The following is a 24,859-nucleotide window of genomic DNA, read 5'->3' on the forward strand; positions in this document are numbered from 1 at the left end:
ATAAAGTTTAATCATCTGGAAAATTAGCAAAATATCTAATAAAAATGTGTTCAAAGTAGAAACAAATATCATCTTAGAGAAGGAATGTTTGTGGCATCTGGTTTAGCTACAAAGAGAAATCTTTGCTTACTGTTGGTTTGAATGTAAATGCATTTTTAGATAAATGGAATGAATAAGGTGGAGTATAAGTATTTAAAATTTTAAAACTATTAGTTTTGTTTTTCTGTTAAACTAAGTTGCAAATATTCTTAAAAATTGGTCTTTGCATTTTACTAAACATTATTGGAATATTTAATTTATGTGTATAGGGAATGCTGCAAAATGTTTTTAATTCCTTAGAGTAAGAGTTGGCAAAATTTTTATTTAAAGGGCTAGGCTTTGTGATACATGTAGTTGCTGTCTTGTTGTTACAACTTTGCCCTTATAGCACATAAGCATTATGTAAATGAATAAATGTGGCTGTGTTGCAATAAAACTGTAGTTATGAACATCAGAATTTGAATTTTATGTAATTTTCATGTCAGAGAATCCTTTTTTTAAAAAAAATATTTTAAAAACTATGCTTTTCTTACAGTCTATACAAAAACTGGCCAGTGCTTGTCCTAGGGTTGTCTGTTTTAATAACTGCTTTGTAGATGCTTCAGTACTGATGTGTTTCTACTATGGCCCATTATTCTTATCAGGCAAGCTAATGAAGAATATCAAATACTGGCGAACTCCTGGCGCTATTCATCTGCTTTTTGTAACAAGCTCTTCTTCAGTATGGTGGACTATGATGAGGGGACAGACGTTTTTCAGCAGGTAAAGAGTTATATCGTATTCATATATTTAACATAGTTGTTTGTGGTCGATACATTTTTGTTTGTCACATGAAAATACAATTCATTCATCGTCTGAACCTGGGAGGCGGAGGTTGCAGTGAGCCGAGATTGTGCCGCTGCATTCCAGGTGGGGGACAGAGCAAGACTTTTACACACACACACACACACACACACACACACACACACACACACACACACGTACAATTCATTCAATAAGTTAATACAATAAGTAGTTATAATACATTTTGTGATGTGATTAACATAATTATGGCTAAACTTATTTTTATCATTGTACAGGTTTTTGCCATTATGATAAATTCATTTTAACTTTTGCAACATAGAGGAAATGTGTTTTTTCAGCATGCAGTGGCAGTTTACATGCATTGGTCTTATTCTGGCATTTAATTATAGGTGGTAGTGTATTATAGATAGTATTTTGCACAGATTTGTGACATTTTATATAAAATTTATTGCAAGTTTTACTTAACTGTTATTTTTTCCAATGTGGCAGATAGGATTTTACATATAGAGGATTAAATATTTATTGACAAGTATTTTCTCTCTGTTATGGACTGAATTATATTTCCCCAAATTCATAAGTTGAAGCCATAGCTTCTGGCGTGACTGTATTTGAAGATAGGGACTTGAAGGAAGTAATTAAAGTTAAATGAGGTCATAAAGGTGGAACCCTAGTCCAAAGGGACTGATGTCCATATAAGACGAGGAATCGGGAGCAGGAGTGCATGTGCACAGAGAAAAGGCGCATGTTAGAACACAGCGAGAAGATGGTCACAGGCCAGGAAGAGGAGCCTCACCCGAAACCAACTCTGCCGGCACCTTCCTCTTGGACTTTGAGTCTTCAGAACTGTGAAAAATAAATTTCTCTTCTTTAAGTCACCTATTCTGGAATTTTCTGTTGTAGCAACTCAAGAAACTAATAAGCTTATTTACCCAGTATTCTCTATAGAGCAAGGTATTAGACTTGCGATTGGAACGCTCATTATCATCGATGTCGTCATGGTTGTATCATCATCATTGTTGACATCGAGAGCTTATGTCCAGGCACTGTTCAACTTATTTATTATTTCATCTAGCTTCACAGTGAGAGAAATGTTGTTACTGGCTCCATTTCATAGGTGAGGAAATAAGGAATGCAGAAATTGTTGCTTGTCCAAGGTCACAAAGTTAGTGTAATGTGTAACTAGAATTTGAACTCAACTGTGTGGCTCCCAGAGCCCTAGCCTTAATCATGCTGTTACCCTGCAGTTCATTATTATTTTTAAAATGTTTTTACTATGTGATCAATCCATTTAAAATGCAAAACTTATTGCAGTTCCGGGGTTGATCTTTTTGGGTATCTTGGTCTATCTCACATGTGATACTCTTTGGTATAATGCTTACCAGGTCATGGAAAAGCATGCAGTTCTGTAAAGAATGTAGCCTACTAATTGTATATCACCATTAGTGAACATTTTTACTTATTTGCATCCAGATTATTTCTTCTGGCCAGTTTCTAGTTAAATAAATTCTCTCTTTTTGCCTTCAACATTCTTTTTCTGTTAGTGTTCTTCACTTATTTCCTCCAAATTTATTTTGCCTTTTTAGAATGTTTCTTTATATTCATCTATTCAGCAAATAGTTTTGCTCCTATAGTGCCTATTCTATAGGAGCAATAAATTTGGCAAGAACAGCATACATAGTTCTCCTCTATAAGCAGCTTACAGATTAGGGAGCTAATGATAATAGTAATAATAGTATCATAATAAAACATATAAATATGTAATTTCAAATAACCTTATAAAGGAAAATTGGAGTACTGTAAGAACCAAATATTATTTCATATAAGTAATAGATCTCTATAGAATCTCAGGATAATTGGCCTTAGAGATCATCAGATAGAAGTGCTATTCAATGTATACTTGAATCCTCTCTATCATATTGGCAAACAGTCTTCTAGATCCAACAAGACTGCTAGAGCACAGTCTTGAGGCCCAAATATCTTACATGACTAGACTTGTGGACTAAATGAAGACAGGGAGTTGGGTTAGTTTAGTTTCATTGTATCTTTGTTATGCTGTTTTTGTTGATAATACATTATCTGTTTTGTTATGATACCTAATGTACTAAGTACATACTTAGTGTATTAAACATCTTATTTACTTTTACAAATATGCTTTCTCCTATTTTTATTAAAACAATGCCTTTCTTGGTATGTCTTTTTAAAAATCCTTAACAGAAACACTCATTTTTCACTTTTTCAAAATACTTTTATTTCTTAACTACTGTAAGAAACAAAATTGCCAGAACACCATGCATCTGATCCTTGGTGTCATTGTTGAGGAAGCAGTATGGTGTGGGTGGGGACTACAGCAGATTGGAGAGAGGATTTGCTTGACCTCAGTGGGAGAGGCGCAGCTCAGCATCAGCTCTGTAGAAGAAATGTAGGCCACATGTAGCTAGATCTCTCTCAAGAAAAGACCTAAATAAAAAATTTTATATGAAATTTCTCTCTTTAAAATGTTGGCAGTTAATTCATATATTTTTTAAAAACTTCTATGATATTATTATCTTTGTGTTGAGTACTGAATGTAGGCTGCTGGTATATAATCATATAAATAAATGGTTACATATAATCATTAAATTCTTTTGTATGCTTTAGACATAATTATTCTAAAGTTTAGCGTATAAGAGTTGATGTCAGTTGTTTTTAATTGAAACATTTCCTCAGGTTAATTTTGATTCAGCAGGAATCCTGGTATAGAACTGCCTTGTCTTTCCCAAAATCTAGCCTTTGGCTTAGCAACAAGAATTTTCATTTTAAAATGCAGAAATGTGTAAAAGTTATAGCAGTTAATGAGTTTTATGAGGAATTTTCATCTACAGAAGTGGAGAAGTATATGTTTTGCTTCACTTGAGAAACACTAAAAGATTTTTAATGCTTATTTTTTTCAACTGACTATTAAATCATATTTTACTGAAGTACTGTCTCTGAATTGATGTTTTAAAGCACTTGTAGCAGTAATGTGGTGTCTGAAGATAATATTAATAACAAGTGCAGAAACTTGGTAATTTCTAGGTTGTTGGGGACTCACTGGGGAAGTAACTTCAATTATATGTGATTCCCATAGGAATGGCTGAGGCTAGGTATCTGATGATAGGCTAGTGGGTTAATGAATATGGTGTGTTAGAAGGAGCTCTCATCCAGGAAACAGGTCTATGTTGTGCTCTGCTGTGGGTAGCCCTGGGGAATTGGGCATTTTAATTAAGAAAAAAGACTGAATTCTATGAGTTTTTAAGAACCTCTAAAGTTTTAGAACATTAGGCCTTAGTATGGATTTTCTGATAGTTTTCATGTGGGGAGTGAGGAAGATGGGGACTTTCAGCTTTATAATTTTGTATTTACATGGTTGCTATAGACGTCTCTCGTATATCCATGAGAGAAACAAACATGAACAAAGTATGGAATGGGAGAAGCACAGGGAAGAAAGGAACTGGTAACTATGTGCTTTGTTCAGTTTAAGGAACGTTGCTAAATGTCCATTACATGGAAGCCCACTGCTGGGAGAATGGAATAAGATAGACTCCTGATGTACAGGGCCATATCACACTTATTAGATACATTAGAGATATATTTTTTATATATGTTATATATACATGTTGTATGTTATAATCTGTTTGATGTTTACACTGCATCGCAGGAGCTTGTGTTTACAAATCAGTCTTCTAATGAACTTATTAAAAAAGGTTTATGAAAAAAATATTGTTAAAGCCTGGCAAACGTGGTGAAACCCCCGTCTCTACTAAAAATACAAAAATTAGCCAGGTGTGATGGCACATGTCTGTAATCCCAGCTACTGGGGAGGCTGAGGCAGGAGAATTGCTTCAACCCAGGATATTGAGGTTGCAGTGAGCCGAGATCGTGCCATTGCACTCCAGCCTGGGTGACACAGCAAGACAACATCTGAAAAAAATAAAATAAATAAAATAGTTTTAATTAAATGGAGATAGAGTTCAGAAGGTATTACGATATCCTGGTAATGAAGTGTCTAGAGTCAGAAAACCTGAGTTCATCTTCCATCTTTACTTCTTCATTGCTGTGTGACCTTTGGTAAATCACTTTATTTTTATATGCCTCTACTCATCTGTAAGAGAGGGAAAATAATAGTACCTTTCTCATAAAACTGTTGGGAAGATTAAAATAAGATGTTAGCTTTAGAGTAGGTAGCTATGCAGACATGAGCAGGGCAGGAGAGGGTCCCTCACCCCAGGATGTCAGGTGACCATCATGTGATGATCAGGTGGTTGTTAAACTGTCTTGCTAAAATAATAATTGGTTGCAGCTGGCTGCTAGGAAAGGCATTCTCCCATTAAATAGAAAACACCTGAAGATGGTGATTAGCAGCTTCCTGCTAAGATCTTAGGACTTAAGTGAGTAGGCTCAAGCATGCGCACCAAGAGACAAAATGGCGGCATTTATCTGTTATATGACCTTCCTCGGGGAACACTCCACTAGTAAGGGAAAAATGCCTCAAATGAGCATGTGCACAACTTCAGTAAACACACTGTGCATACGGCCCCTCCCAAGTGCTGGCAAGCCACTGTGCAGGCACATAGCCCACCCAAAGGGAAAAATCAAGGGAGAAGAGACAAACCCTGGGGTCATGCCAGTGTATGAAACTCCAAGTCAAAGTCCAAACAGTGCACTTTGATGTCTCGAAGTTGCCCACCTGGCCTTCCTCCAAGTGCACTTCCTTCTATTCCTGCTCCAAAACTTTTAAATAAACGTCACTCCTGCTCTAAAACTTGCTTCAGTCTCTAACTCTGCTTTATAACCCTCAGATGAATTCTTTCCTTTGAGGAGGCAAGAATCAAGTTGCTGCAGACCCCTAGGGATTCACCACTGCTAACACTAATATATGTAGCTGTTTAGCTCTATGCCTGATGGATAAATATATGCTAAATAGTTCTTATTACTATTACATAACATTAGCAATAATACTGGTGTGTAGCCTTCCTTCTTCCCCAAACCACCTTATTTTTGCATAAGTTGGTTAAATCTAAATTCTGTAGAAATAATTAAAAGTTGTGGTAAAGGAATGAAGATAAAGGAAAGAAACGATGAAAAGATTACCTAGGAATCCCTTTGGAAGGGCTAACTGCTTAAGCATTGTCTTAGTTCATTTTGTTCTGTTACAACAGAGTACCTGAGACTGGCTAATTTATTCAACAGGAGTTTGTGGGGTGGGCAGAGGCAGAATATGATGGTTTGAATGTTTTGCATTCAAACAATGAGTAAAAAACATTCAAACCATCATATTCTGCCCCTAACCCTACCAAACTCACGTCTTTCTCACACTCAGAATACATTCATTTTGTCCCAATACTGCCAAAAGTCTGAACTCATTCTAGTACCAACTCAAAATTGCAAAGTCCAAAGTCTTAACAAAATCAGATATAGATGAGACTCAGGACATGATTCATCCTGAGGCAAATTCCCCTCCAGCTGTGTATCTGAAATCAAACAAATTAACTACTTCTAAAATAAAATGGTAGAACAGGCATTGAATAGACATTGCCTTCCAAAAGGGAGAAATAGGCAAGAAAAGAAAAAGGGGTAACTGGCTCCAAGTAAGTCCAAAAACTGATTGGGAAAACAGTATTACATCTGAAAGCTGGAGATTATTTTTTTTTCATTCCACGTCCCATCATCTGGGCACACTGGGGCAAAGGTTGAACCCTCAAGGCCTTGGGCAGCCCCACCCACCTCTATAGCTTTGCCAGGCCCAAGCCCACACAGCAGCTCTTCCAGGCTGGTGTTGCATGCTGTTGGCTCTATAGTTTGGGATTTCAGCAGAGGCCCTGCTGCTGTAGATCCACTAAGGGGGATTCTTTAAAATGGCTCTGCCTCTGCAACAAGTCTTCATCAGGGCTCTTGGGCTCTCTGCAAAGTCCTTTGAAATCTAGGTGAAGGAAGACATACCTCCTCAGCTCTTACATTCTGGGCACGTGCAGAGCTAGTGCCCAGAATGCTGCCAAGGCTCATGGCTTGCACCCTCCACAGTAGTGGCTTGAGCAACACTTGAGCCTACTTGATCCATGGTGAGGGCAGCTGAGGAGCACTACAGTAGAATGCAGGGAGTGGACACCCCAAGTGGCTCTGAACAGTGAGCTTTGAGGTCCCATAGATACCCCAGGTTTTCCCCCAAAGAGCTCTGAAATGCCTTCAGGGTCTTTCTCCCATTGTCTTGATGAGTAATACCTGGCTTCCTTTCCATCTCTGCTAATCTCCTTATAAATAGTCCTTAGGCCACATTCTTCATATTCTCTCCTGAACATGTTTTTTATTGTTTACGTAGCCAGGCTGAGAGTTTTCCAGATCTTTATGTTTTGCTTCCCTTTTAATTATAAATTGTGTCTTTAAATCATTTTTTGTCTTCTATTTTATTATATGCATTTAAAGTAAGCCATACTGCATCCAGAATGTTTTGCTGCTTAGATATCTCTTCTACCAAATATCGTTGATTGCTTTTAAGTTCTGCATTCTATAAAGTCCTAGGACACAGACACACTTCAGCTAAGTTCTTTGCAGTTTGTAAGAAGGATGGTCTTTTTTTCCAGATTTCAATACCTGTTTCTCATTTCCGTCTGAGACCTCATCAGAATGGCTTTTACTGTCCATATTTCTTACCAGCATTCTGATCATAACCACTTAAATAAGAAGTTGTAGACTTTCCTTGCACCTCCCCTCTTCTTCTGAGCCCTCTCCATAATCACCCTCAGTGCTCCGTTTATGGCAATCTAGGCTTTTTCTAGTATGCTCTTCCAGATTCTTTCAGTCTCTACCTATTATCTGGTTCCAAAACCATTTCACCTTTTCAGGTATTTGTTGTAGCAGCACCCAGTGCCTCTGAGACCAGTGTTTGTCTTAGTCCATTTTGGGCTGCTGTAACGGAATACCTGAGACTGGATAAGTATAATGAACAGATATTTGTTTCCCATAGTGCTAGAGGCTGAAAGTCCAATATTTAAATATTTAGCTGCCGGCATCTTGCCAGGCACTTCTTGCTGCATCATCACATGGCAGGAGGGGACAGTGTGAGAGAGAATCAAGAGCAGGCTCAACTTGCACTTTTATAATAGCACTCATCCCACCCATGAGAGTGGAGCCCTCATAGCCTAATCACCTCCTAAAGGTTCCACGTCTTAATATTGCTACAGTGGCAATTAGATTTTCAATGTGAGTTTTGGCGGGGACAAACATTCAAACCATAGCAAACATGGACCAACTCTTAATCTTTAGCAGTAGTGTTTGAAGAGCACTAATGTAGATAACATGGAGGTAAATAATGGAAATTTGATTGCATTTGCAGTACTAAAAATGAGAAATTTTTGATACAGAGCCATTTCTTTTGGGTATTCAGCTTGTTTGTGCTAAGTTGTGTGAAGCTCTGTCAAATGATTTGGAGCTGTCTTGTAAATATGATTGCTGTAGTCAGAGTTCATTTGTAGGGCAAGACTTGTTTTGGTCTTGAGTGTACTTGGTTATTAAACTTTGTTGTTATGGGGAGCTAAGCTTTTACTGTTGTATCGTTTGCTTGATATCAACTGTGATCTAATATATATTTATATATTGATTTTTGTTTTCATTATTAGAAAATACTGAACTGTATTGCAAGTCAAGGGCTGAAAAATCTCTTGGCCTTTCATTTTAAAACTTTTTTTTATAATTCCTGGGCAACAGAAATTTAATTCGTGTATGTGTATATATATATACACACACACACACACACACAAATACAATATATATATACACATACATACAATATGTATACACATATATACAAATATATATATTTGTAGTTTATTCCTTACTGCAAATTAACCTAATATATGTTTTTAGATATTGTTAAATAAGCACCGTTTATACGAGGGTAGTGTTCTGTTTAGTATACTTTTCAAATGGAAATTACCTGTAGGAAATATTTCTGAAATATAATCAATTTAACACAGTTGAGTTAATAGAGCAGTTGAGCAGAAAAAGTGTTAATTGAGGATTTCTTCTTCATTCTCTGGTAAATTTAACTTAAGAGCAGAAATGTTGGTTTCTCTTTCATAGTCTTCATCATTACAAAAAAGTAAAGTCTTTACATTTGTAGTAGGGAATTCAATCTACTTATAACTTGTTGGAAATTAATTCCACAATATGCTTATTTTTTAAAAACAAATTCCAGTACTTTTTAAAAATAACTGCTTAAGAAGTAAAATAATTCGTGTACTGCCAAACTGCTATATTTCTACTTTGCACTTTCAGTCACTTTTTTTACCCTAATTATAGAATTCAAGAAAGAAAAAGAATGAAATGACTTATAAAATATACAGAATATAATGCATAATTTGAATGATGTATGTTAAATGTGAGGATTCAGATAACTTAGTCAAATTTACGAGTTCTTTTTCATCCAGTAGTGAATTAAGACAAAACAGAAATTTACCTCTGGAAAACCACTTGGATTTTCATAATAAATGCTGTTTTCCCTGAATTTCTACAGAAAAAGTGTAAAATATTGGATTAATGATAAGATGATCCTATATTTAGTATTTTTTTCTCATGTTTTACAGCTCAACATGAACTCTGCTCCTACATTCATGCATTTTCCTCCAAAAGGCAGACCTAAGAGAGCTGATACTTTTGACCTCCAAAGAATTGGATTTGCAGCTGAACAACTAGCAAAGTGGATTGCTGACAGAACGGATGTTCATGTATGTTTTTATTCCTCACAGTTTTAATAATAGGCTGGTTAGTTTGTTTTTATGGAGCATTTTAATAAGGCCATAGTAATACTTTTTAATTTGTCTGTGGTTGTTTCTCCTTGCATAGAGAAAACTGTGTTCGATTACTGCAAATGATAAGTTGAACTTGGACTATTAGCTGAATTCAGATGCTTTTTAAGATAATGGTTCACTGATATTTTAAAAGCCATTAAAAATACAGCAGTTAAGCACAAGGTAATTTCAGAGGCTAAAAAACATTTAAAACGTTTCAGTGGTAGTAATCAAGGAAATTCTAATTAAAAAGCAAGATATATAATTTTTATCTATCTTTTGGGCAAACAGAAAAGGTTAATACCCACCTTAAAGCTATGTGGAAAAATGTCTACTCAGATTTAGTGCTTTTGGGACTATAAATTGGTGTAACCATACTAATAGCATGTGTCATGTCTGTATGTAATTTAACTTAACAATTCCGCTTCTTGGAATTTAACCTAAGGATGCAATCAAGGATGATTTAAATTTTTATCCATAGAAATTTTGAAAATAATATTCATTTTATTGGGAAAAATTGAATATAAATCAAATGTCTAAAAATAAGAATAAGTAAATATACTATGGCATAGCCAAAAAATGATTTACAAGAATATTTTACCTAGAATGAAGCTCAAGGTGTAAAACATTTCAAAGTAGGTTAGAAAAATAGTATTAATTAATAGTATGATCTATTAGTTTTTCATAAAGTGCAAATATGAGTATAGATTGACATAGACAATTTATTATGGAAGGAAATGAACCTAAATGGTGATGGTAGTTCATACTTACTTGGAGATTTTATGACCATTTTTTCTCTATTCTCACAACTACTTTTGACAGTAAACAATTGGAGCCAGTTATTGTAAAAGTACGTTCATGCAGGCAGTAATACAGAAGCGTTAATTTTTACTATAAGATATAAACACGTTTGTTCTGAGTCAAGGTGGTAATTGCCCACATGGTACCACTGTCATTGTAAAATTATATCATTGGTTTTAATGACATTTTGGTGACTAAACTTATTTCCTAATTCTTGTCATTTTTTAATGATTTGGCAAATATTTTGTTATGCAATGTATCATTTAGTTGGTGCAAGACATTAAGAGTAATATTGAAAGGGTACTATTGTTTCCTTATAAGAAATACTAAATTTTAATCAGAACTTATTCTAACCTGTCTCCCTAGCAGACTTACGCATTTAGTCGATAAACTTTTGTAAAAAAAAAAAAACCCATAAAACTATATGTGGAAACAATTTCTAAAATGTTTTAGAAATGAAAACAGTACAAATAATGCCAATGTATACCCTTTACTTAGGTTCACCTACTGTTAACATTTTATTCCATCTGCTTTGTGATTATCATTCTCCCTGCTACCCCCATGTCTCTTTACCTCTCTCCACACACGCAGACACATACGCACAATTTTTTCTTTCTGAAAAAAATTAGGGTGAATTGCATTTTGAAAGAAATAAGCAAAGCAGTTATCAACTTCATAGGTTTACATTTACATAATACTTTTATTTGAGCTACCACTACCCATATTACAATTTTGTCAAGTAACCTAATACCCTTTACATTGTCCACCTTCAGTACAAGATTTGGTCTAGGGTTAGATATTTCATTTAATTGTCATGTCTTGTAAGCTTCTTTTAATCCGGAATATTTCTGTAGCCTATCTTTTCTCTTTAAAAACATTGACACTTTGAAGAATATAGTCCTTTGCTACTTTTTAAATAGAGTGATCCTCATTTGATCTGCCTCATCTTTGTTCATGATTGACTTCTGCTCACGCATCCTTGAGTATAATATTACATAGGTCCTGTTTTGTTTTAATCACCTCTATAGGCACGTAATGTCCATCTGTCCTTCACTGGTGATACGAATTTCAAATATCTGATCAAGATGTTTCCCATTTTTTCATGGTATAATTACTGTTTTTTGGTCCTCCTTTGTAATTAATAAGCTGTCTATGTGGATATAGTAAGTAGTAAAAACTATACTATACTACAGTCTTCATGTTTTAAAGGATACCATCAAAAAAGTAGCACACAGAATGGGGGAAAATATTTGCAAATAATTTTTCTATAAGATACTCACAGCTAGTTTGTCTATATATATATACACATGACTCTTACAACTTAAAAAGAGAAAACCCAATTCAAAATGGGCAAAAGATCTGAATGGGCATTTCTTCATGGAAAATATACAAATAGCCGATAAGCACATGAAAAGATGCTCAGCATTGTTAGTCATCAGGGAAGTGCAAAGTCGTTTTACATAGCCATTATGTCTTAAGCCATATATCTTATGGCAGAATGAAAGTAGTGCTAGTGTCACATATGAAAAGTTGGGTGGCATGTTTCTGAGTTCTTTGCGTTGAAAATTATGAGGACTAGAATATGATCAGAAGAAAAATTTTGTTTTTCTTTCACTTTTGAAATTTCTTTGCATTTTTGCAGATTCGGGTTTTCAGACCACCCAACTACTCTGGTACCATTGCTTTGGCCCTGTTAGTGTCGCTTGTTGGAGGTTTGCTTTATTTAAGAAGGAACAACTTGGAGTTCATCTATAACAAGACTGGTTGGGCCATGGTGTCTCTGGTATGTTAATACATTGTGCTTTTTTTATTTCCTATTCTTTGTGTAATAATATAAGTTGTATAATATTAACAAAATGAGCCAGATTATAACTATAATAGAACTTAAGTCTGAATGAGAAGTAACTTTTTAGAACTTGGATAATTTAGTTTGAGTTTTCTGTCAATCAAAACTGTGCTATCTTCCTTCAACTTTTCACTGCTAAAATGTACTGTCCCTCTGTACTTGGCACAAGTGCTAGATAAATACATGTTGAATACATCTAGAAATATAATAAGACTTGATCAGAATTAATAGCTCAGAATAATTTGCACATGGTTTGGAAATTCAGCTATTTCTGAATTTCTCATTCAGCTATTTCTTTTTTGACAACTGTTTCTTGTGTATCTTCTGTGTGACTGATGTATGTTAGATACTGAGGATATAAAGTTAAGAAATACACTCTGCCTGTGAGAAATGCATTGTGGGGATACAGAGTAATCAACAAATGGAGTGAAAGGTTATGTGTGCTATGACGGCAGTAAGTAACAGAGTATTACAGGAATGCACAGGAGAGAAACCTAATCTAGAGTAAAGGGAATCATGACAAGCTTCCCAGATTGTGACATGAGCTGAATTCTGTAGAAGAAAATGAAATTCTAAAGTCGTTAAGGCCAAGTATTCAACATAAGTGAAGCCTGGGATATTCAGAGAACTACAGTTGTGTGGGGCTACAGCAGTGATGGCAAGATAGGAGGGGGAAGAGATGACACTAGAGTTCATCAGTTCCCAGCTCACAGCCAATAGCCGAAACTCATTAGGATTTTATACACAAAACAATTCAGTTATAATTGAAAATAAAATCTCTTTCACAATAGGAAGGAAAAATATAAGGTACTTAAAAATAAATCTAACAAAATGTATGAAATATTTATAAATAGAATGTTGAAATTGAGACTAGATACATATACATATATCTAGATAAATACATTATATATCAGTGTATATCTTATAGATTAAGTATTGTCTGTAATATAATAAAAATGTTATTATATTAAAGATATAACTACATACAATGTATTATATCTGTAAAACATAATGGATTGTTTACAGCTAATTGTCAGTTTGTTTCTTTTGCTTTCTTGCAGTAGCCCTTCATCCTTCCCATTTTATTTTTACCAAAAAATTAGGGGTCTTGATGACTAAGTTGGAAGTGATAGGACAGACTGAGAAGCAGCCCAGGCAAGAGTCACCTTGAAGCAATTTCATTTTCTGAAGTAATACCTAGAGCTTAGAAATTCAGACAGAACCTCTGTGGCTTTCTAGTACATAGTCAAAATACAAATTAGATGTTTGGCCTTTTAAGAGCAAGGAAGATAAGATTTTTTTAAAGAAAGTTTCTTAATATTGTTTTCTCACTTTTGCTGAATGAGTTAAAATGGATTAATTAATTGTACTGTATTTAAAGTTATTGGACACTATGGATGATCTTAATTACCTTAGTCATTAAGTTCAAAATTGTTTTGGCTTTTTTCCATGCTAGTTTTCAAGTTGCTTAATGCAGTAAAGCTACCCAGGTTTCTTGGTAAAAATGCAGTACTTTCACTGTGTTGTTGCAAAATCAAAACTTCTTTGGTATTTAAGAGTTAATGTCATATCAAATCTTGTCACTATTTTAGTCTACCAAAAATTGATATAGTCTCATCTCTGAATTACATTCAAATAACATTAACATCCTTACATTATTCTTATTCCTCAACAAGAGGCCAGAATTATTGCATTGTAAGCTAGTAATAGTTGGCATTACTCTTTACTGATCTCTTTCTTCTTTGGGGTATGCTTCATAACTGTGCAAAGGAATTTATATTGTCCTCATTTATAAACAAGGAAACAAAGATTCAGTAATCTCAACTTGTAGAAGCTTACAAAGCTAGAATGTGATTGAACTGAGATTTGATCTCATTCATCTGATTGCAAGTTCTGTATTGTTTACACAAAGCTGGGCTTCTTTAAATCTGGACATGTGTCTTATATGTTGGTCATTCAACCCAGTAGATACAGTGAGCCCTTATGACTACAAATAAATTCATAGAAGAACTTTATATGATGTATAGATGTTAAATACTTCAGTTGATCAGTTTTCTTGAAAACCTCTGCTATGTTATACAGATTTATTATTATTATTATTATTATTTTGCTATTTTACTGTGAATCTTGGAAAGCGAATTAACTTGGCATGGCAGAAGATAAATTCTAAGATACCTTGGCAGGTATGCCTGCTCCCCAGTCACAGCCTTTTAGAAGTCAATAAAAGGCTGCAGAGAACAGACATGTTTTCTAACAGTGTGTTTGAAAACACTACACTGATAATATAATGTTAAATTAAACAACTTTTGTAATACTTTTCTGCATCTCTTGCAGTTTTTCTCATTAATACAGAGATACTTATGTTTGATGGCCTTTGGAAACTCTTTAAATCATTTAAAAAATGAGATTAAATATATAATATATAATTTACATTATATGTTTTATGTAAATAATTTGTATATATAATTTGTGTTACACATATGTGTATATAAATATATAAATTGGGTCTTCTTTACCATTTCTACCTGATACCACCACCATTACCATCACCACCAAACTTGATTGTTGCTTATAAATTGAAAAACTGAATTTGTTCATATGTAATTTTTCATATCCTACTTTTGAGATTTCCTTAGAAAGTTAAGAGACTGTCCAAAATGCTGACCTATTCATTCAGATTCTCAAACATTTGTCTGTTTAAAATAACTAATATCTCATTTTTTCTTGAAAGTAAGGAAAAAAATGTATATTTTTAAATTTGCCAAAATATTGTCATATGACTTGTACAAACTCTGATGAAAGCCTTTGACTGGACAGTAAAAGGAAAGCTGTTAAAATAAAACAGTAATGAACCTTGTAAGAGTAGACAACTTCCATAGAACAAAAAAATTTATACAAAGGGAGGAAAATGAATGAGAGAAATGTGTGGTACGGAATCTCTGGCCCCATGCTGACTTTTTAGTAAAGGACAAGTCTAGGTACAATTAGTAGTTGTGTCTTTTTATCACTGAACCTATACAAAAGTACTTCCAAGGAGAATTATTTAGTGTTGTGAACACTTAGTCCTGGGTAGACTGTATTCTAAGGCTCGTATTTTTTTTTGTCTTTTTTTACTGTATTATTTTATTGTATATGACTTAAAGGTAGGGTAAGAGAAGTGTGTGCTGAGGGAGTGGAAGTTATATGCTTTAGGGTGTAGGATGGAGATAGAAAGGTTGCAATTTCCTGACATAGGAAATTAGTATGTGTAAATATTAATATGTGGAAGTAATATATGCAAATATATTACTTTGCAATATATTTAAACAGTGAGATTAAATTTGTAATATATTGCAATATATTGCAAAGTAATATATGTACATATTAAAACATACATATATGTTAGAATTTCCTGGTTCTGAGTTTTAAAAAAGAGCTAAAGGTATTCATAAGTAAATCTTCCTGGTCTCATGCTTTCTAAGGGGGAAAAATTTTTGTTAACTACTATTTATAGATCCTGATGATTGTTCATGGAATAGAATATGTATCATTGATTGGTTCTGGTTCTGGTTTCACTCCCTTCTGCCTTCCCTCACCCCATAAACATGGAGGATGGTGGACAATAAGCATATACATTACTTGCTTTATGATGAATTTAAAGTAGAATGATGGAGTAAAATATTGAAATACACTAGTACATAATTTCACAGAGTGTAGCATAGATACGTAGTTTATGGTCTTGAGAAAACAATATTGACTTGGAACCAAAATGAGTTAAAATCTATGTTTTGTAGCACATAATGAAGATCTTCATGGCAACCTAAAGGTCCTCATAGGTGACTGTCATTTCAAGCCAGAAAATATTAGTAGGATAAGCAATAACATTCATTTCAAATACAGGAAAATATCCTAAGGATATGCACTTAAAAGCATGAAAGATAAAGCATCATTAAAATAATGTAATAACCCAACCTTGTTATCACAGTAAATCACCATAGGATAGAAGCTGTTTTCTGCCTTTTAATACTGTGTATTGTAGGATGATTCATACACCCTCATGTTTCTTTTGCCCCAAATAAATTATGTCATTTTAATTAAATTTTTTGAAAATCTTCAACATAGGAGATTAGTATATGTCATTATACAGTATTTACATTCATGAAAGGTACTTTGGCATGTACACATTGTGATTTATCAGTAGAAATTTATTTCTTGTGACCATTCAAAGTTACAGATGGCTTTGAGTTCAAATGGGGGTAGAAAAGGGTCTTTTTTTCATCCGCATTTATTTGAATAAAATTATATAACTTTAAATATATACATATAATCTTTATTTTGTTCTCTTTAAAAATGAGAAGCAAGTAATTTCTGATAATATTTTTTTCAATGAAATAATGTTGTTTTCGGATGGCCCCAGACAGTTCTGCTCATCAGGCAACTATGTCATTTGGCCATTTGGAGTTAGTTATGGTTTTTGCAAACAGGTATTTCTATGTATAGCCATTTGTGTAAAGAGTTAGGAAAACAGAAAATAAAATGAATTCGTATATTTTTAGGATATACTTAATATATCTAATTCTTAATTTTCTGTAGTAGGAGTAAGCAGTGGCCTCAAAAACTACATTTTAGTGGCCTAAAAAGTACATTTTAAAACTACTCATATATGGATAGATTTTAGCATTTGAATGTTCTTGGCTGAGTTTTTGCTTATCTTATTATAAAGTCACAATTGAATAAGACTCACTGTGAAGTTCCATACATGGATCTACTACACTTCATGCACGGCTCATCTCCTTAATCCAACTCAATAGTGGTTATAAATACTTGTTGAAATTGTTATCCTCAATGCATAATTTCCTTTCCATGGAATTAAAGACTTAATCTTAAGCTTTTTGTTGTTGCTGTTGCTGAAATGACTGTAAAGATACGTCTCACCTTTCCTTTTTTTTTGTAACTAAAGCAGTATATAGATTGAGTATAAATGAAAGAAATAATGATAGTATTTCTGTATAACACTGAAACCAAGTTTTAAAAAATGAACAATAAATAATTCACTTGTGAATAGTAGAAATGCACAGTGTATAAATTCACTGATATGCATTGCATGTCTGCTGTTACTCTGCTGATTTATACCACCTGTTTATTAAGTAATGTCATTAAATTACTTATAACTTAAAAACATTTTTATATTTTAAAAACATGGAATATACAAAGGATTGTATAAAATGTGTATAGAATATTACATATTTTCTGCATAGTTAGCATTAAAATTTTCACTTTCACTAGCAGCTTATTTTCATATTCAGCTGATTAAGATACCTTCAGATTAACTCGTGGTCTTATTTAAATTTTGTTTTCAAAGCTGTATCAACTGCATAGTGGAAATCTATGAAATAATTATGAACCCAAAGTGTTCAAAGCATGTAATGGTTATTTTTTTTAAAATACAATGTGAAATGTTTTCACCAAACCAAATCGCTTATGAAAGTTCGTTGTATAGAATAGTTAAAAGCAAAGTTGCTGTAGTTATAGTGGGTGTGAACATCTTGACCCTTTGGAAAACTATAGGATCTGAGCAGTTTGTTTTGAAAAACAAGGAAAATAGACGATTAAAGGAGGATGCCTTGTGCCAATGGTGTTCTCAGCTCACCACAGGGCTATGGAAACCTCTAGATGTGAGAAAGATAACACGTGGTTATGTTCAATCGTGTTTATTGAATGCTTGCCTGCTATATAAATGCTGAAAGTAAGTGTTCTCCCACTTCAGTGAGGTGGAAGGATTGGTATCTGTTTTGTACATGTAGCCACAGCATTTAGAATTGTGCCTGGCATGTAGAAAGTGTTTAGTAAATATTTGTTGAGTGAGTGAAAGTTACATGACTAAATAGGTTTAAGGACATTTTAAGACATGGTTGTTTTTTTCACTGTTACTTATAGCATTGTAGGTCATGGCTGGGACTAGTACTTTTTTTTCTAGAAATCTTAGCTTACATATTCACATATTGATCAGTCTTAGAATAGTGATTCTTTGTTTCAGTGCATTTACCTTTTCTATGTTTGTTCATGTTTATTCATTTGTTGACCATTCAACAAGAGTTTGAAAGCTACGTGTATGAAAATCTATGAAGAACCATGTGGAGATACAAAGATAAGACAAGTGAAAAAGACTAGCACGTGAGCCCTGCCCACAGGGACCTTACATGTGTAGTGAGGAAGGTAAATCAGATATGTATATCAGTAACATACAAATGCTTTGATGAACATATGTGCAAAATCTTGGTGTCCCAAGATGGTATTATTTGTAACTCTCAAAGAAAACACAAATGTACAAAACAAAATACTTCCAAAAGGACTAGCTTTGAGGGTGTTCTTTGAATTAACTGCAACAAATATCTGAGTAGCTGTTTTATTCTTGCTCTTTTCAGGATTATTGTCTAGTGTCACTTTTGTCCTGAAGCCAGAGTTCAAAAAGAACCATTTCTGATGCTGTATGAAACTTTAGATACCTGAGTGTCTGGTTCTCTGGAGAAACAAAAAAATAAGCAGAGTTTTTGGTTAGAAACTTCACAAGTCTCTAGTCTCGGGATGTATGCTGGTGGTAAATGGATAAGTTGCCCAAGTGGAAAGCTTCTAAAAAGCAGAATAGAGTATTTTGCAATCTTGTGAATTAGAAGTTACAATTTGGGACCCACTGGACTCTTATTGGAAAACCTTCAGTGGTTGAGATCAAATGTAGACAGAGCTTTGCCAGGGCCACATCCAGCCATGGCTCAGTACATTCCCCAATTAGATTAGGGTGATTACACATCACTATTAAGGTTGACAATATCAAGGAAGTTGAACAACTTTAAACCAGCAAACAAAACCAACACAAGAAGAATGAGAAAGTCTGCATACTCCAGTATGGATTGAATCCATTGCTGAAACAATTGAATCCAACATTGCTAAAACTTTCATTCCATGATGACTAACTCTTCTAAGCAATTGAGACGGAATAATACTCATCTTAGGTAAACTTTTCTGTGAATAAAAAAAAGAGGAAGTGCCTCTATTGTCTGAAGCAAGACTAACTTTGATTCTAAAATCTGACGGGGACATTTAAAAATAGAAAACTGATAGGCCAGTCTTTCTCATGGATATAGATGCATTTATTCTAAACAAAGAAATTACAGACAGTAATAAATAAAAATGGTAATACAATGTCAAGTTATTTCACTAATACAAGAATGGTTTACCATGTGAAAATTATCAGTGTAATTCTCTGTGCTAATAGTTAAACAAAAAAATATGATCATCTTTGATATATGCATATCAGCACTTAATAGGTTCAGTGTTTATGTGGGAATAAGAGAAAAAACAAAATAGAAGGGAATTTCCTTAATCTGATTAAAAAACATACAGTAAACATCATATTTGGCAACTTACTAAAATTCCTGAGATAAGGAATAATACAAGATGCCTGTTCTTGAGTATTTTACTGGGACCCTGAGCATTGCATTAAGACCAAAACAAAAAACCCACACACATCCCGGTAAAAATAAAATTGCCCTCCTTAGCAGATGATTTGATTTTGTACATAGAAAAAAAATTAGACCTAATTCGTAAATTGGGTAAGGTTAATGAATACATAGTAAATAATAATGATTCATATCATAATGCATCATAAAAAAAGAAGTTTTAAAAAAATCTATTGTCATAGCATCACAAAAAGTTTTGAATAAATCTAATAAAAGATATGCACACTGAAAACTGAAAAATTTATTCAAATAAATTTTTTAAAAACTTAAATGGCAGGTAAACCTGATAATGGATTGGTAGACTCAACATTGTAAAGATACCCATCTTGATCTTAAGTAGAATTTGTGCAGATTTTTTTCTGTGGAAATTGACAATGAGATTTTAGCAGAGGGTAATGAATAGAATAGTTGAGACAATATGAAAGAAGAATAATGCTGGAGAACTTACACTTACAGATGTCAGCATTTATTGTAGATCTTTAATATTTATTCATTTCACATAAAGCCATCTGGAACAGAATCTATAGTCCAGAAACATACTCACACTTATAAAATCACTTGATTTGTAACGAAAGTGGCCTTGCAGTGCAGTGAGTAAGTATGGCATTTTTGATAAATATTGCTGGGCCAACTGGATATCCATATGGGAAAAAGATGAATTTCAACTTTTACCTCCCACCATACACAAGAGGAATCGTGAATCTAAAAGTAAAATGTGAACATTAGCACTTTTATAAGAAAGCATGGATATGTATCTCCATAACTGGTGGGTGGGCAAAGATTTCTTAAAACAGAACATAAGAAGTGATAACCATAATAGAAGAAATAATTGATAAACTGAACTACATTAAAATTAAGAACTTCTGTTTGTCAAAAACACCATTAATAAGATGAAAAGAAAGACAAGCCTTATGTTTGGTGAAGACTATTTGCCATGTATATATTTAACAAAGAACTTGTACCCAGAAATATAAAGAACCTTGACAAAACAAGAAAAAGACAGTGAAATTTTAAAAGAGGTAAATGACTTGCTGGGTACTTTACAAAAATGTCCAAATTTCAATTAACATATGAAAAGGTATTCAACCTTATTAATCAGGGAAATGCAAATAAAATGACAATGTGACACTATCATACCTCTGCCAGAAGATCTAGAATGAACACACAGAGGCTTACAGCTAATACCAATAATTGGTAAAGATGGATATCAAGTGGATCTCTCATGTACTGCTATTTGGAATATAAATTTTGTTCAACCTCCTGAGAAATGTGTTTGGTTTTATCTACTAAAGCTGAGTATTTACATACTCTGTGATACAGAATTTTCGAGAAAATGTTCCTTACCTTGGGCAGGTTATGTAGATTATGATTAGGAAGAGACACAAGAGAGCTCCTGTCTTTCCGATAGTGTGCTTTGTGAAAATTGATCTAGCTATAACTATGACTCATGCCCTTTTTTGTATGAATATAGTTAAATAAAAATATTTTAGTCAAAGTAATTGCAAAATTAAAACTTCCAGATTGCTGAAAGTAATGAAATGGTGACATTTCAGTTGTTACAACCAAAAAAGGATGCATCAGTTATGAGAATTTTGATAAACTGAAACCTAGGCTATTTTGCATTTTAGAAGTGCATGTTACTCAGTGTTTTCTTGTTTCTTATGAAAAGTGCCAGCGCTATGTGAGTAAATACATTTGCCACTACTTCAGATGATTCTGCGTATTATTCCAGGTTTGAACATGGTTTTGTTTTATTAAACCATTTCCTGGAATCTTGATTAATTATGTATTAAGATGATTTTTTAAACTGGTGACATACCGTAAATAGTATTGTTGCTGCTATTGCCTCTTTTCCTCCATGTAGAATGTAAGCTTCCTAATGACAGTTTTCTGTCTCATGTTTTTGTTCATCACTTTATCCTCAGCTTCTAAATTAGTTCTTAAATATATAGTAAGCTCTTGGTGAATAAACCTTGAATGAATAAATGATACTTTTTTTTATGTCAGGGGACATGTCGCTTATTCAGGATTTCTAGCTGAGGATGGCAAGCCTCTTTATCTTATTCATTCTTACATCTCTAGAGTCCAGTAACATACCTGTTATACAGTAGTGCCTCCAGTAAGTAATTGTCAAATGAATAAAATGAAGGGTTCCATGGAGAACCATTTCTGGGCCATGAGTTAACCCTGTTTTAGAGATTGACTGGGTTGACATAGCATGAACAAGATGTGGATGCAGGCATTACCTTCATGGATGCAGGGGGAAGCAAGAAGAGTGGCCTGTATGGAGCGTGCAGTGCCAGTTAAGGAGCGGTAGGACCTGGAGCTATTTAAGGAGTATGGGAGCAAATTGTGGGGGGATTTGGAATAATAATATTTATTGAGCTTGTGTATTGTGTGCAATTTTTAAATGCTCTACATGGATTAACCTACTTAAAACCCCTGCGGTTTAGAAAGATTGATACCAATATTATCCTCATGCTATAGATAGGAAACTGAGGCCCAAAGCAATGGACTTGCTCAAGGTTTAAATGCTCTACATGGATTAACCTACTTAAAACCCCTGCAGTTTAGGAAGATTGATACCAATATTATCCTCATGCTATAGATAGGAAACTGAGGCCCAAAGCAATGGACTTGCTCAAGGTTGCACAGGTGCTGAAGATACATCTGCAACTCGAGTATCATAATTTATAAGCCTCCATTCCCAACTATTATGATAAAATTCTAGGCAAGGTACTTTAAACATACCAGTGGTAGGTCTTAAGAGCACAGAAGGTTCTTGGGTAGATACTCCTGTTTGTGAATATCTTAGTTAGTTAGATATTTTTATAGCCAAAAAAAGTGAGACTTCTTAGATTCTCTCTAATTTCTGGGTTTAGATATCATTTCTTATTTGCCCTGTCTTCTTCCCTTTTGTATCCTTGTTTTCTCCTTTAAAAAATTGTGCAAACTAGAATATTTAGACTCCCAGTCATGCATTGCTCGTTCTTGTCTTTGGTGTTTTTCGTGTTTTTATTGTTATTTTTGGTACAGATGCCTATCAGAGCCAGGAAGCTGAAGTAAGGAGTGATTGGGCAAGTTATAGGATAGCAGGAAGTACAGGTACTGTTTTAACCTAGAGAACACATTTAGTCTAAAGGAGTCCCAGTTCATTAACTTTGAAATATTTTGTGACTTAAACAAAACATGCTGACACCTCAGTTATACTGATTGAACTGTGACTTCTGGTTTATACATTCTCTCCCCACCCTCTCTGCAATACCTTGGATCTTCATTATTAGTTTTCCAAATACGGCTTTGTCTGATATATTCAGTAGGTATATAATCTTTGTGAGTTATTCCTGGCTATGTCTTTTTGTGATTTCTTCCATCTCTAAACATCTTCTGAATTTACTGTGTCGGAAACTTTGCTGAAAGTATTTAGGTACTTACGGAGATTTAAGTACCGTAATCCAAGAACGTAGGGTTTTGGTTATCCAAACTAATAGAAGAATGATGTTTAGAGGATATAGAAGATGATTATCATGTCCTTTAAAATATCACTAGAACATCAAGTGTCTCATCTGTGCTTCTGACTGGCTCAGGTGAGCACATAGTATCAGATTGCCTGTCAGCAGGCCAGATGCTTTACCTATGTTATCCGATGTAATCATTAACATATTTCTTTAACAGAGCTGGCATACCAATTTTATAGATACGGAATCTGAGATGCAGGGAGAATAAGTAACTTACTCAAAGTCCCATAATTAATAAGTGAAATTTTTTAAAATGTGTGAGCTGATACATGATTTTTAAAAGATACTTTCATGATGACCATTGTCTTTTAGAAATGCATTATTCTGGTATTCTCTGGTTTACATATTGAAACATTGCACCCTGTTTTTCAGTGTATAGTCTTTGCTATGACTTCTGGCCAGATGTGGAACCATATCCGTGGACCTCCATATGCTCATAAGAACCCACACAATGGACAAGTGGTAAGTGTAATTTATAAGCATGAATATTCTGAAGTTTAATCCAGCTTAATTTAGGAATAAGAAATTATGTTTAGTATTTAGTAGGAAAAGATTCTGTTTGTCAGTCAAAATATATATTCTTTCTCATTTACTACCTGTGTCACCTATACACACATGTGCATACACACACACACACAATATTACTTTTTTTAGGATGAGGGCTGCTTTGGTGTTGATTTAAAAAATTAATATCTACCTTATCAAATATACATGCATTCACTATTTTTTCAAGTTTATCTGCTGCTATGGCGATAATATGTAACCCCACTAGAGGAAATCGGAACAGTTTATAGCCAATGTCCCTCCCATCCATGGTAAATTTAATTTTCTTCAGAAGGGATTAAGACATTATTAAGAACCCAGGTGGTCATTGTATTAGAATGTTAGGAACTCTTTGCCACAGAATTAAAAGTGAAATTGATATGTTGTTACATTAGTAGCAGAGTTCACGTTAGTAACTGCCACCGAATTCACATAACTGTGTTTGTTGCCTTCTCTTTACGTTTGGTGAATAGGAAATACTGTGATAAATCAACATAGAAACATACTGTCTTTGAAACAGTATTAGGGTGGTGAAGATGAACAGTTTTTCGTTTTTTCTCTAACCTTTTCTGCTTTTTCTTTTGGAAAAGATAGATATTTTGAGAATAATATAATGGCATGGCTTCTTGTACCCATCACTAGACTTTTTCAGCTCTCATAACTATTCTTGTTTCATCTTTCTTTCTGTCCACCTGCTAATAATAAAATAATTATTGTTACTATATAATAATCAATTTGGTCCCATATTTTTGGGAACATTTTCAGATTTCTGTAGTGGAAGACAAGGATATGGAGTTAAAGCTAGCCTCTTTGAATAATTGGTTGCCATAATAAGTTAGACATAGTTTTTGCTATATTTATATGTTTTTGAAATCTGGCATTATTTAGAAGAGTAATTTCAGAAAGTCTTCAATATTCAAAATTCAGTTATACAAAGAAAAATAATTGGAAGCAATTTTAGAGCAATAAATTATTCCCTTACCTTTAATTTTTCACACAAATGCTGGCTTC

General features: G+C 33.9%; 1 protein-coding gene across 8 annotated transcripts in view; it reads left to right on the forward strand.

The window, feature by feature from the left end:
• Nucleotides 1-24,859, forward strand: part of TUSC3 (tumor suppressor candidate 3) — a 367,133-nt gene that overhangs the window by 227,552 nt on the left and 114,722 nt on the right. For all 8 annotated transcript variants that reach the window (XR_010159215.1, XR_010159214.1, XM_063816167.1 and 5 more), the window contains 4 exons: nt 684-801; nt 9,441-9,581; nt 12,088-12,228; nt 23,678-23,767. Coding sequence is in view for 6 of the 8 variants with exons in the window: in XM_063816167.1 (XP_063672237.1) it covers nt 684-801; nt 9,441-9,581; nt 12,088-12,228; nt 23,678-23,767 (490 nt within the window). In the remaining 2 variants the exon portion in view is untranslated. The remainder of the gene's footprint in view (nt 1-683; nt 802-9,440; nt 9,582-12,087; nt 12,229-23,677; nt 23,768-24,859) is intronic.

The sequence above is a fragment of the Pan troglodytes genome, chromosome 7, assembly GCF_028858775.2.
Source record: "Pan troglodytes isolate AG18354 chromosome 7, NHGRI_mPanTro3-v2.0_pri, whole genome shotgun sequence".
Lineage (NCBI taxonomy): Eukaryota > Metazoa > Chordata > Mammalia > Primates > Hominidae > Pan > Pan troglodytes.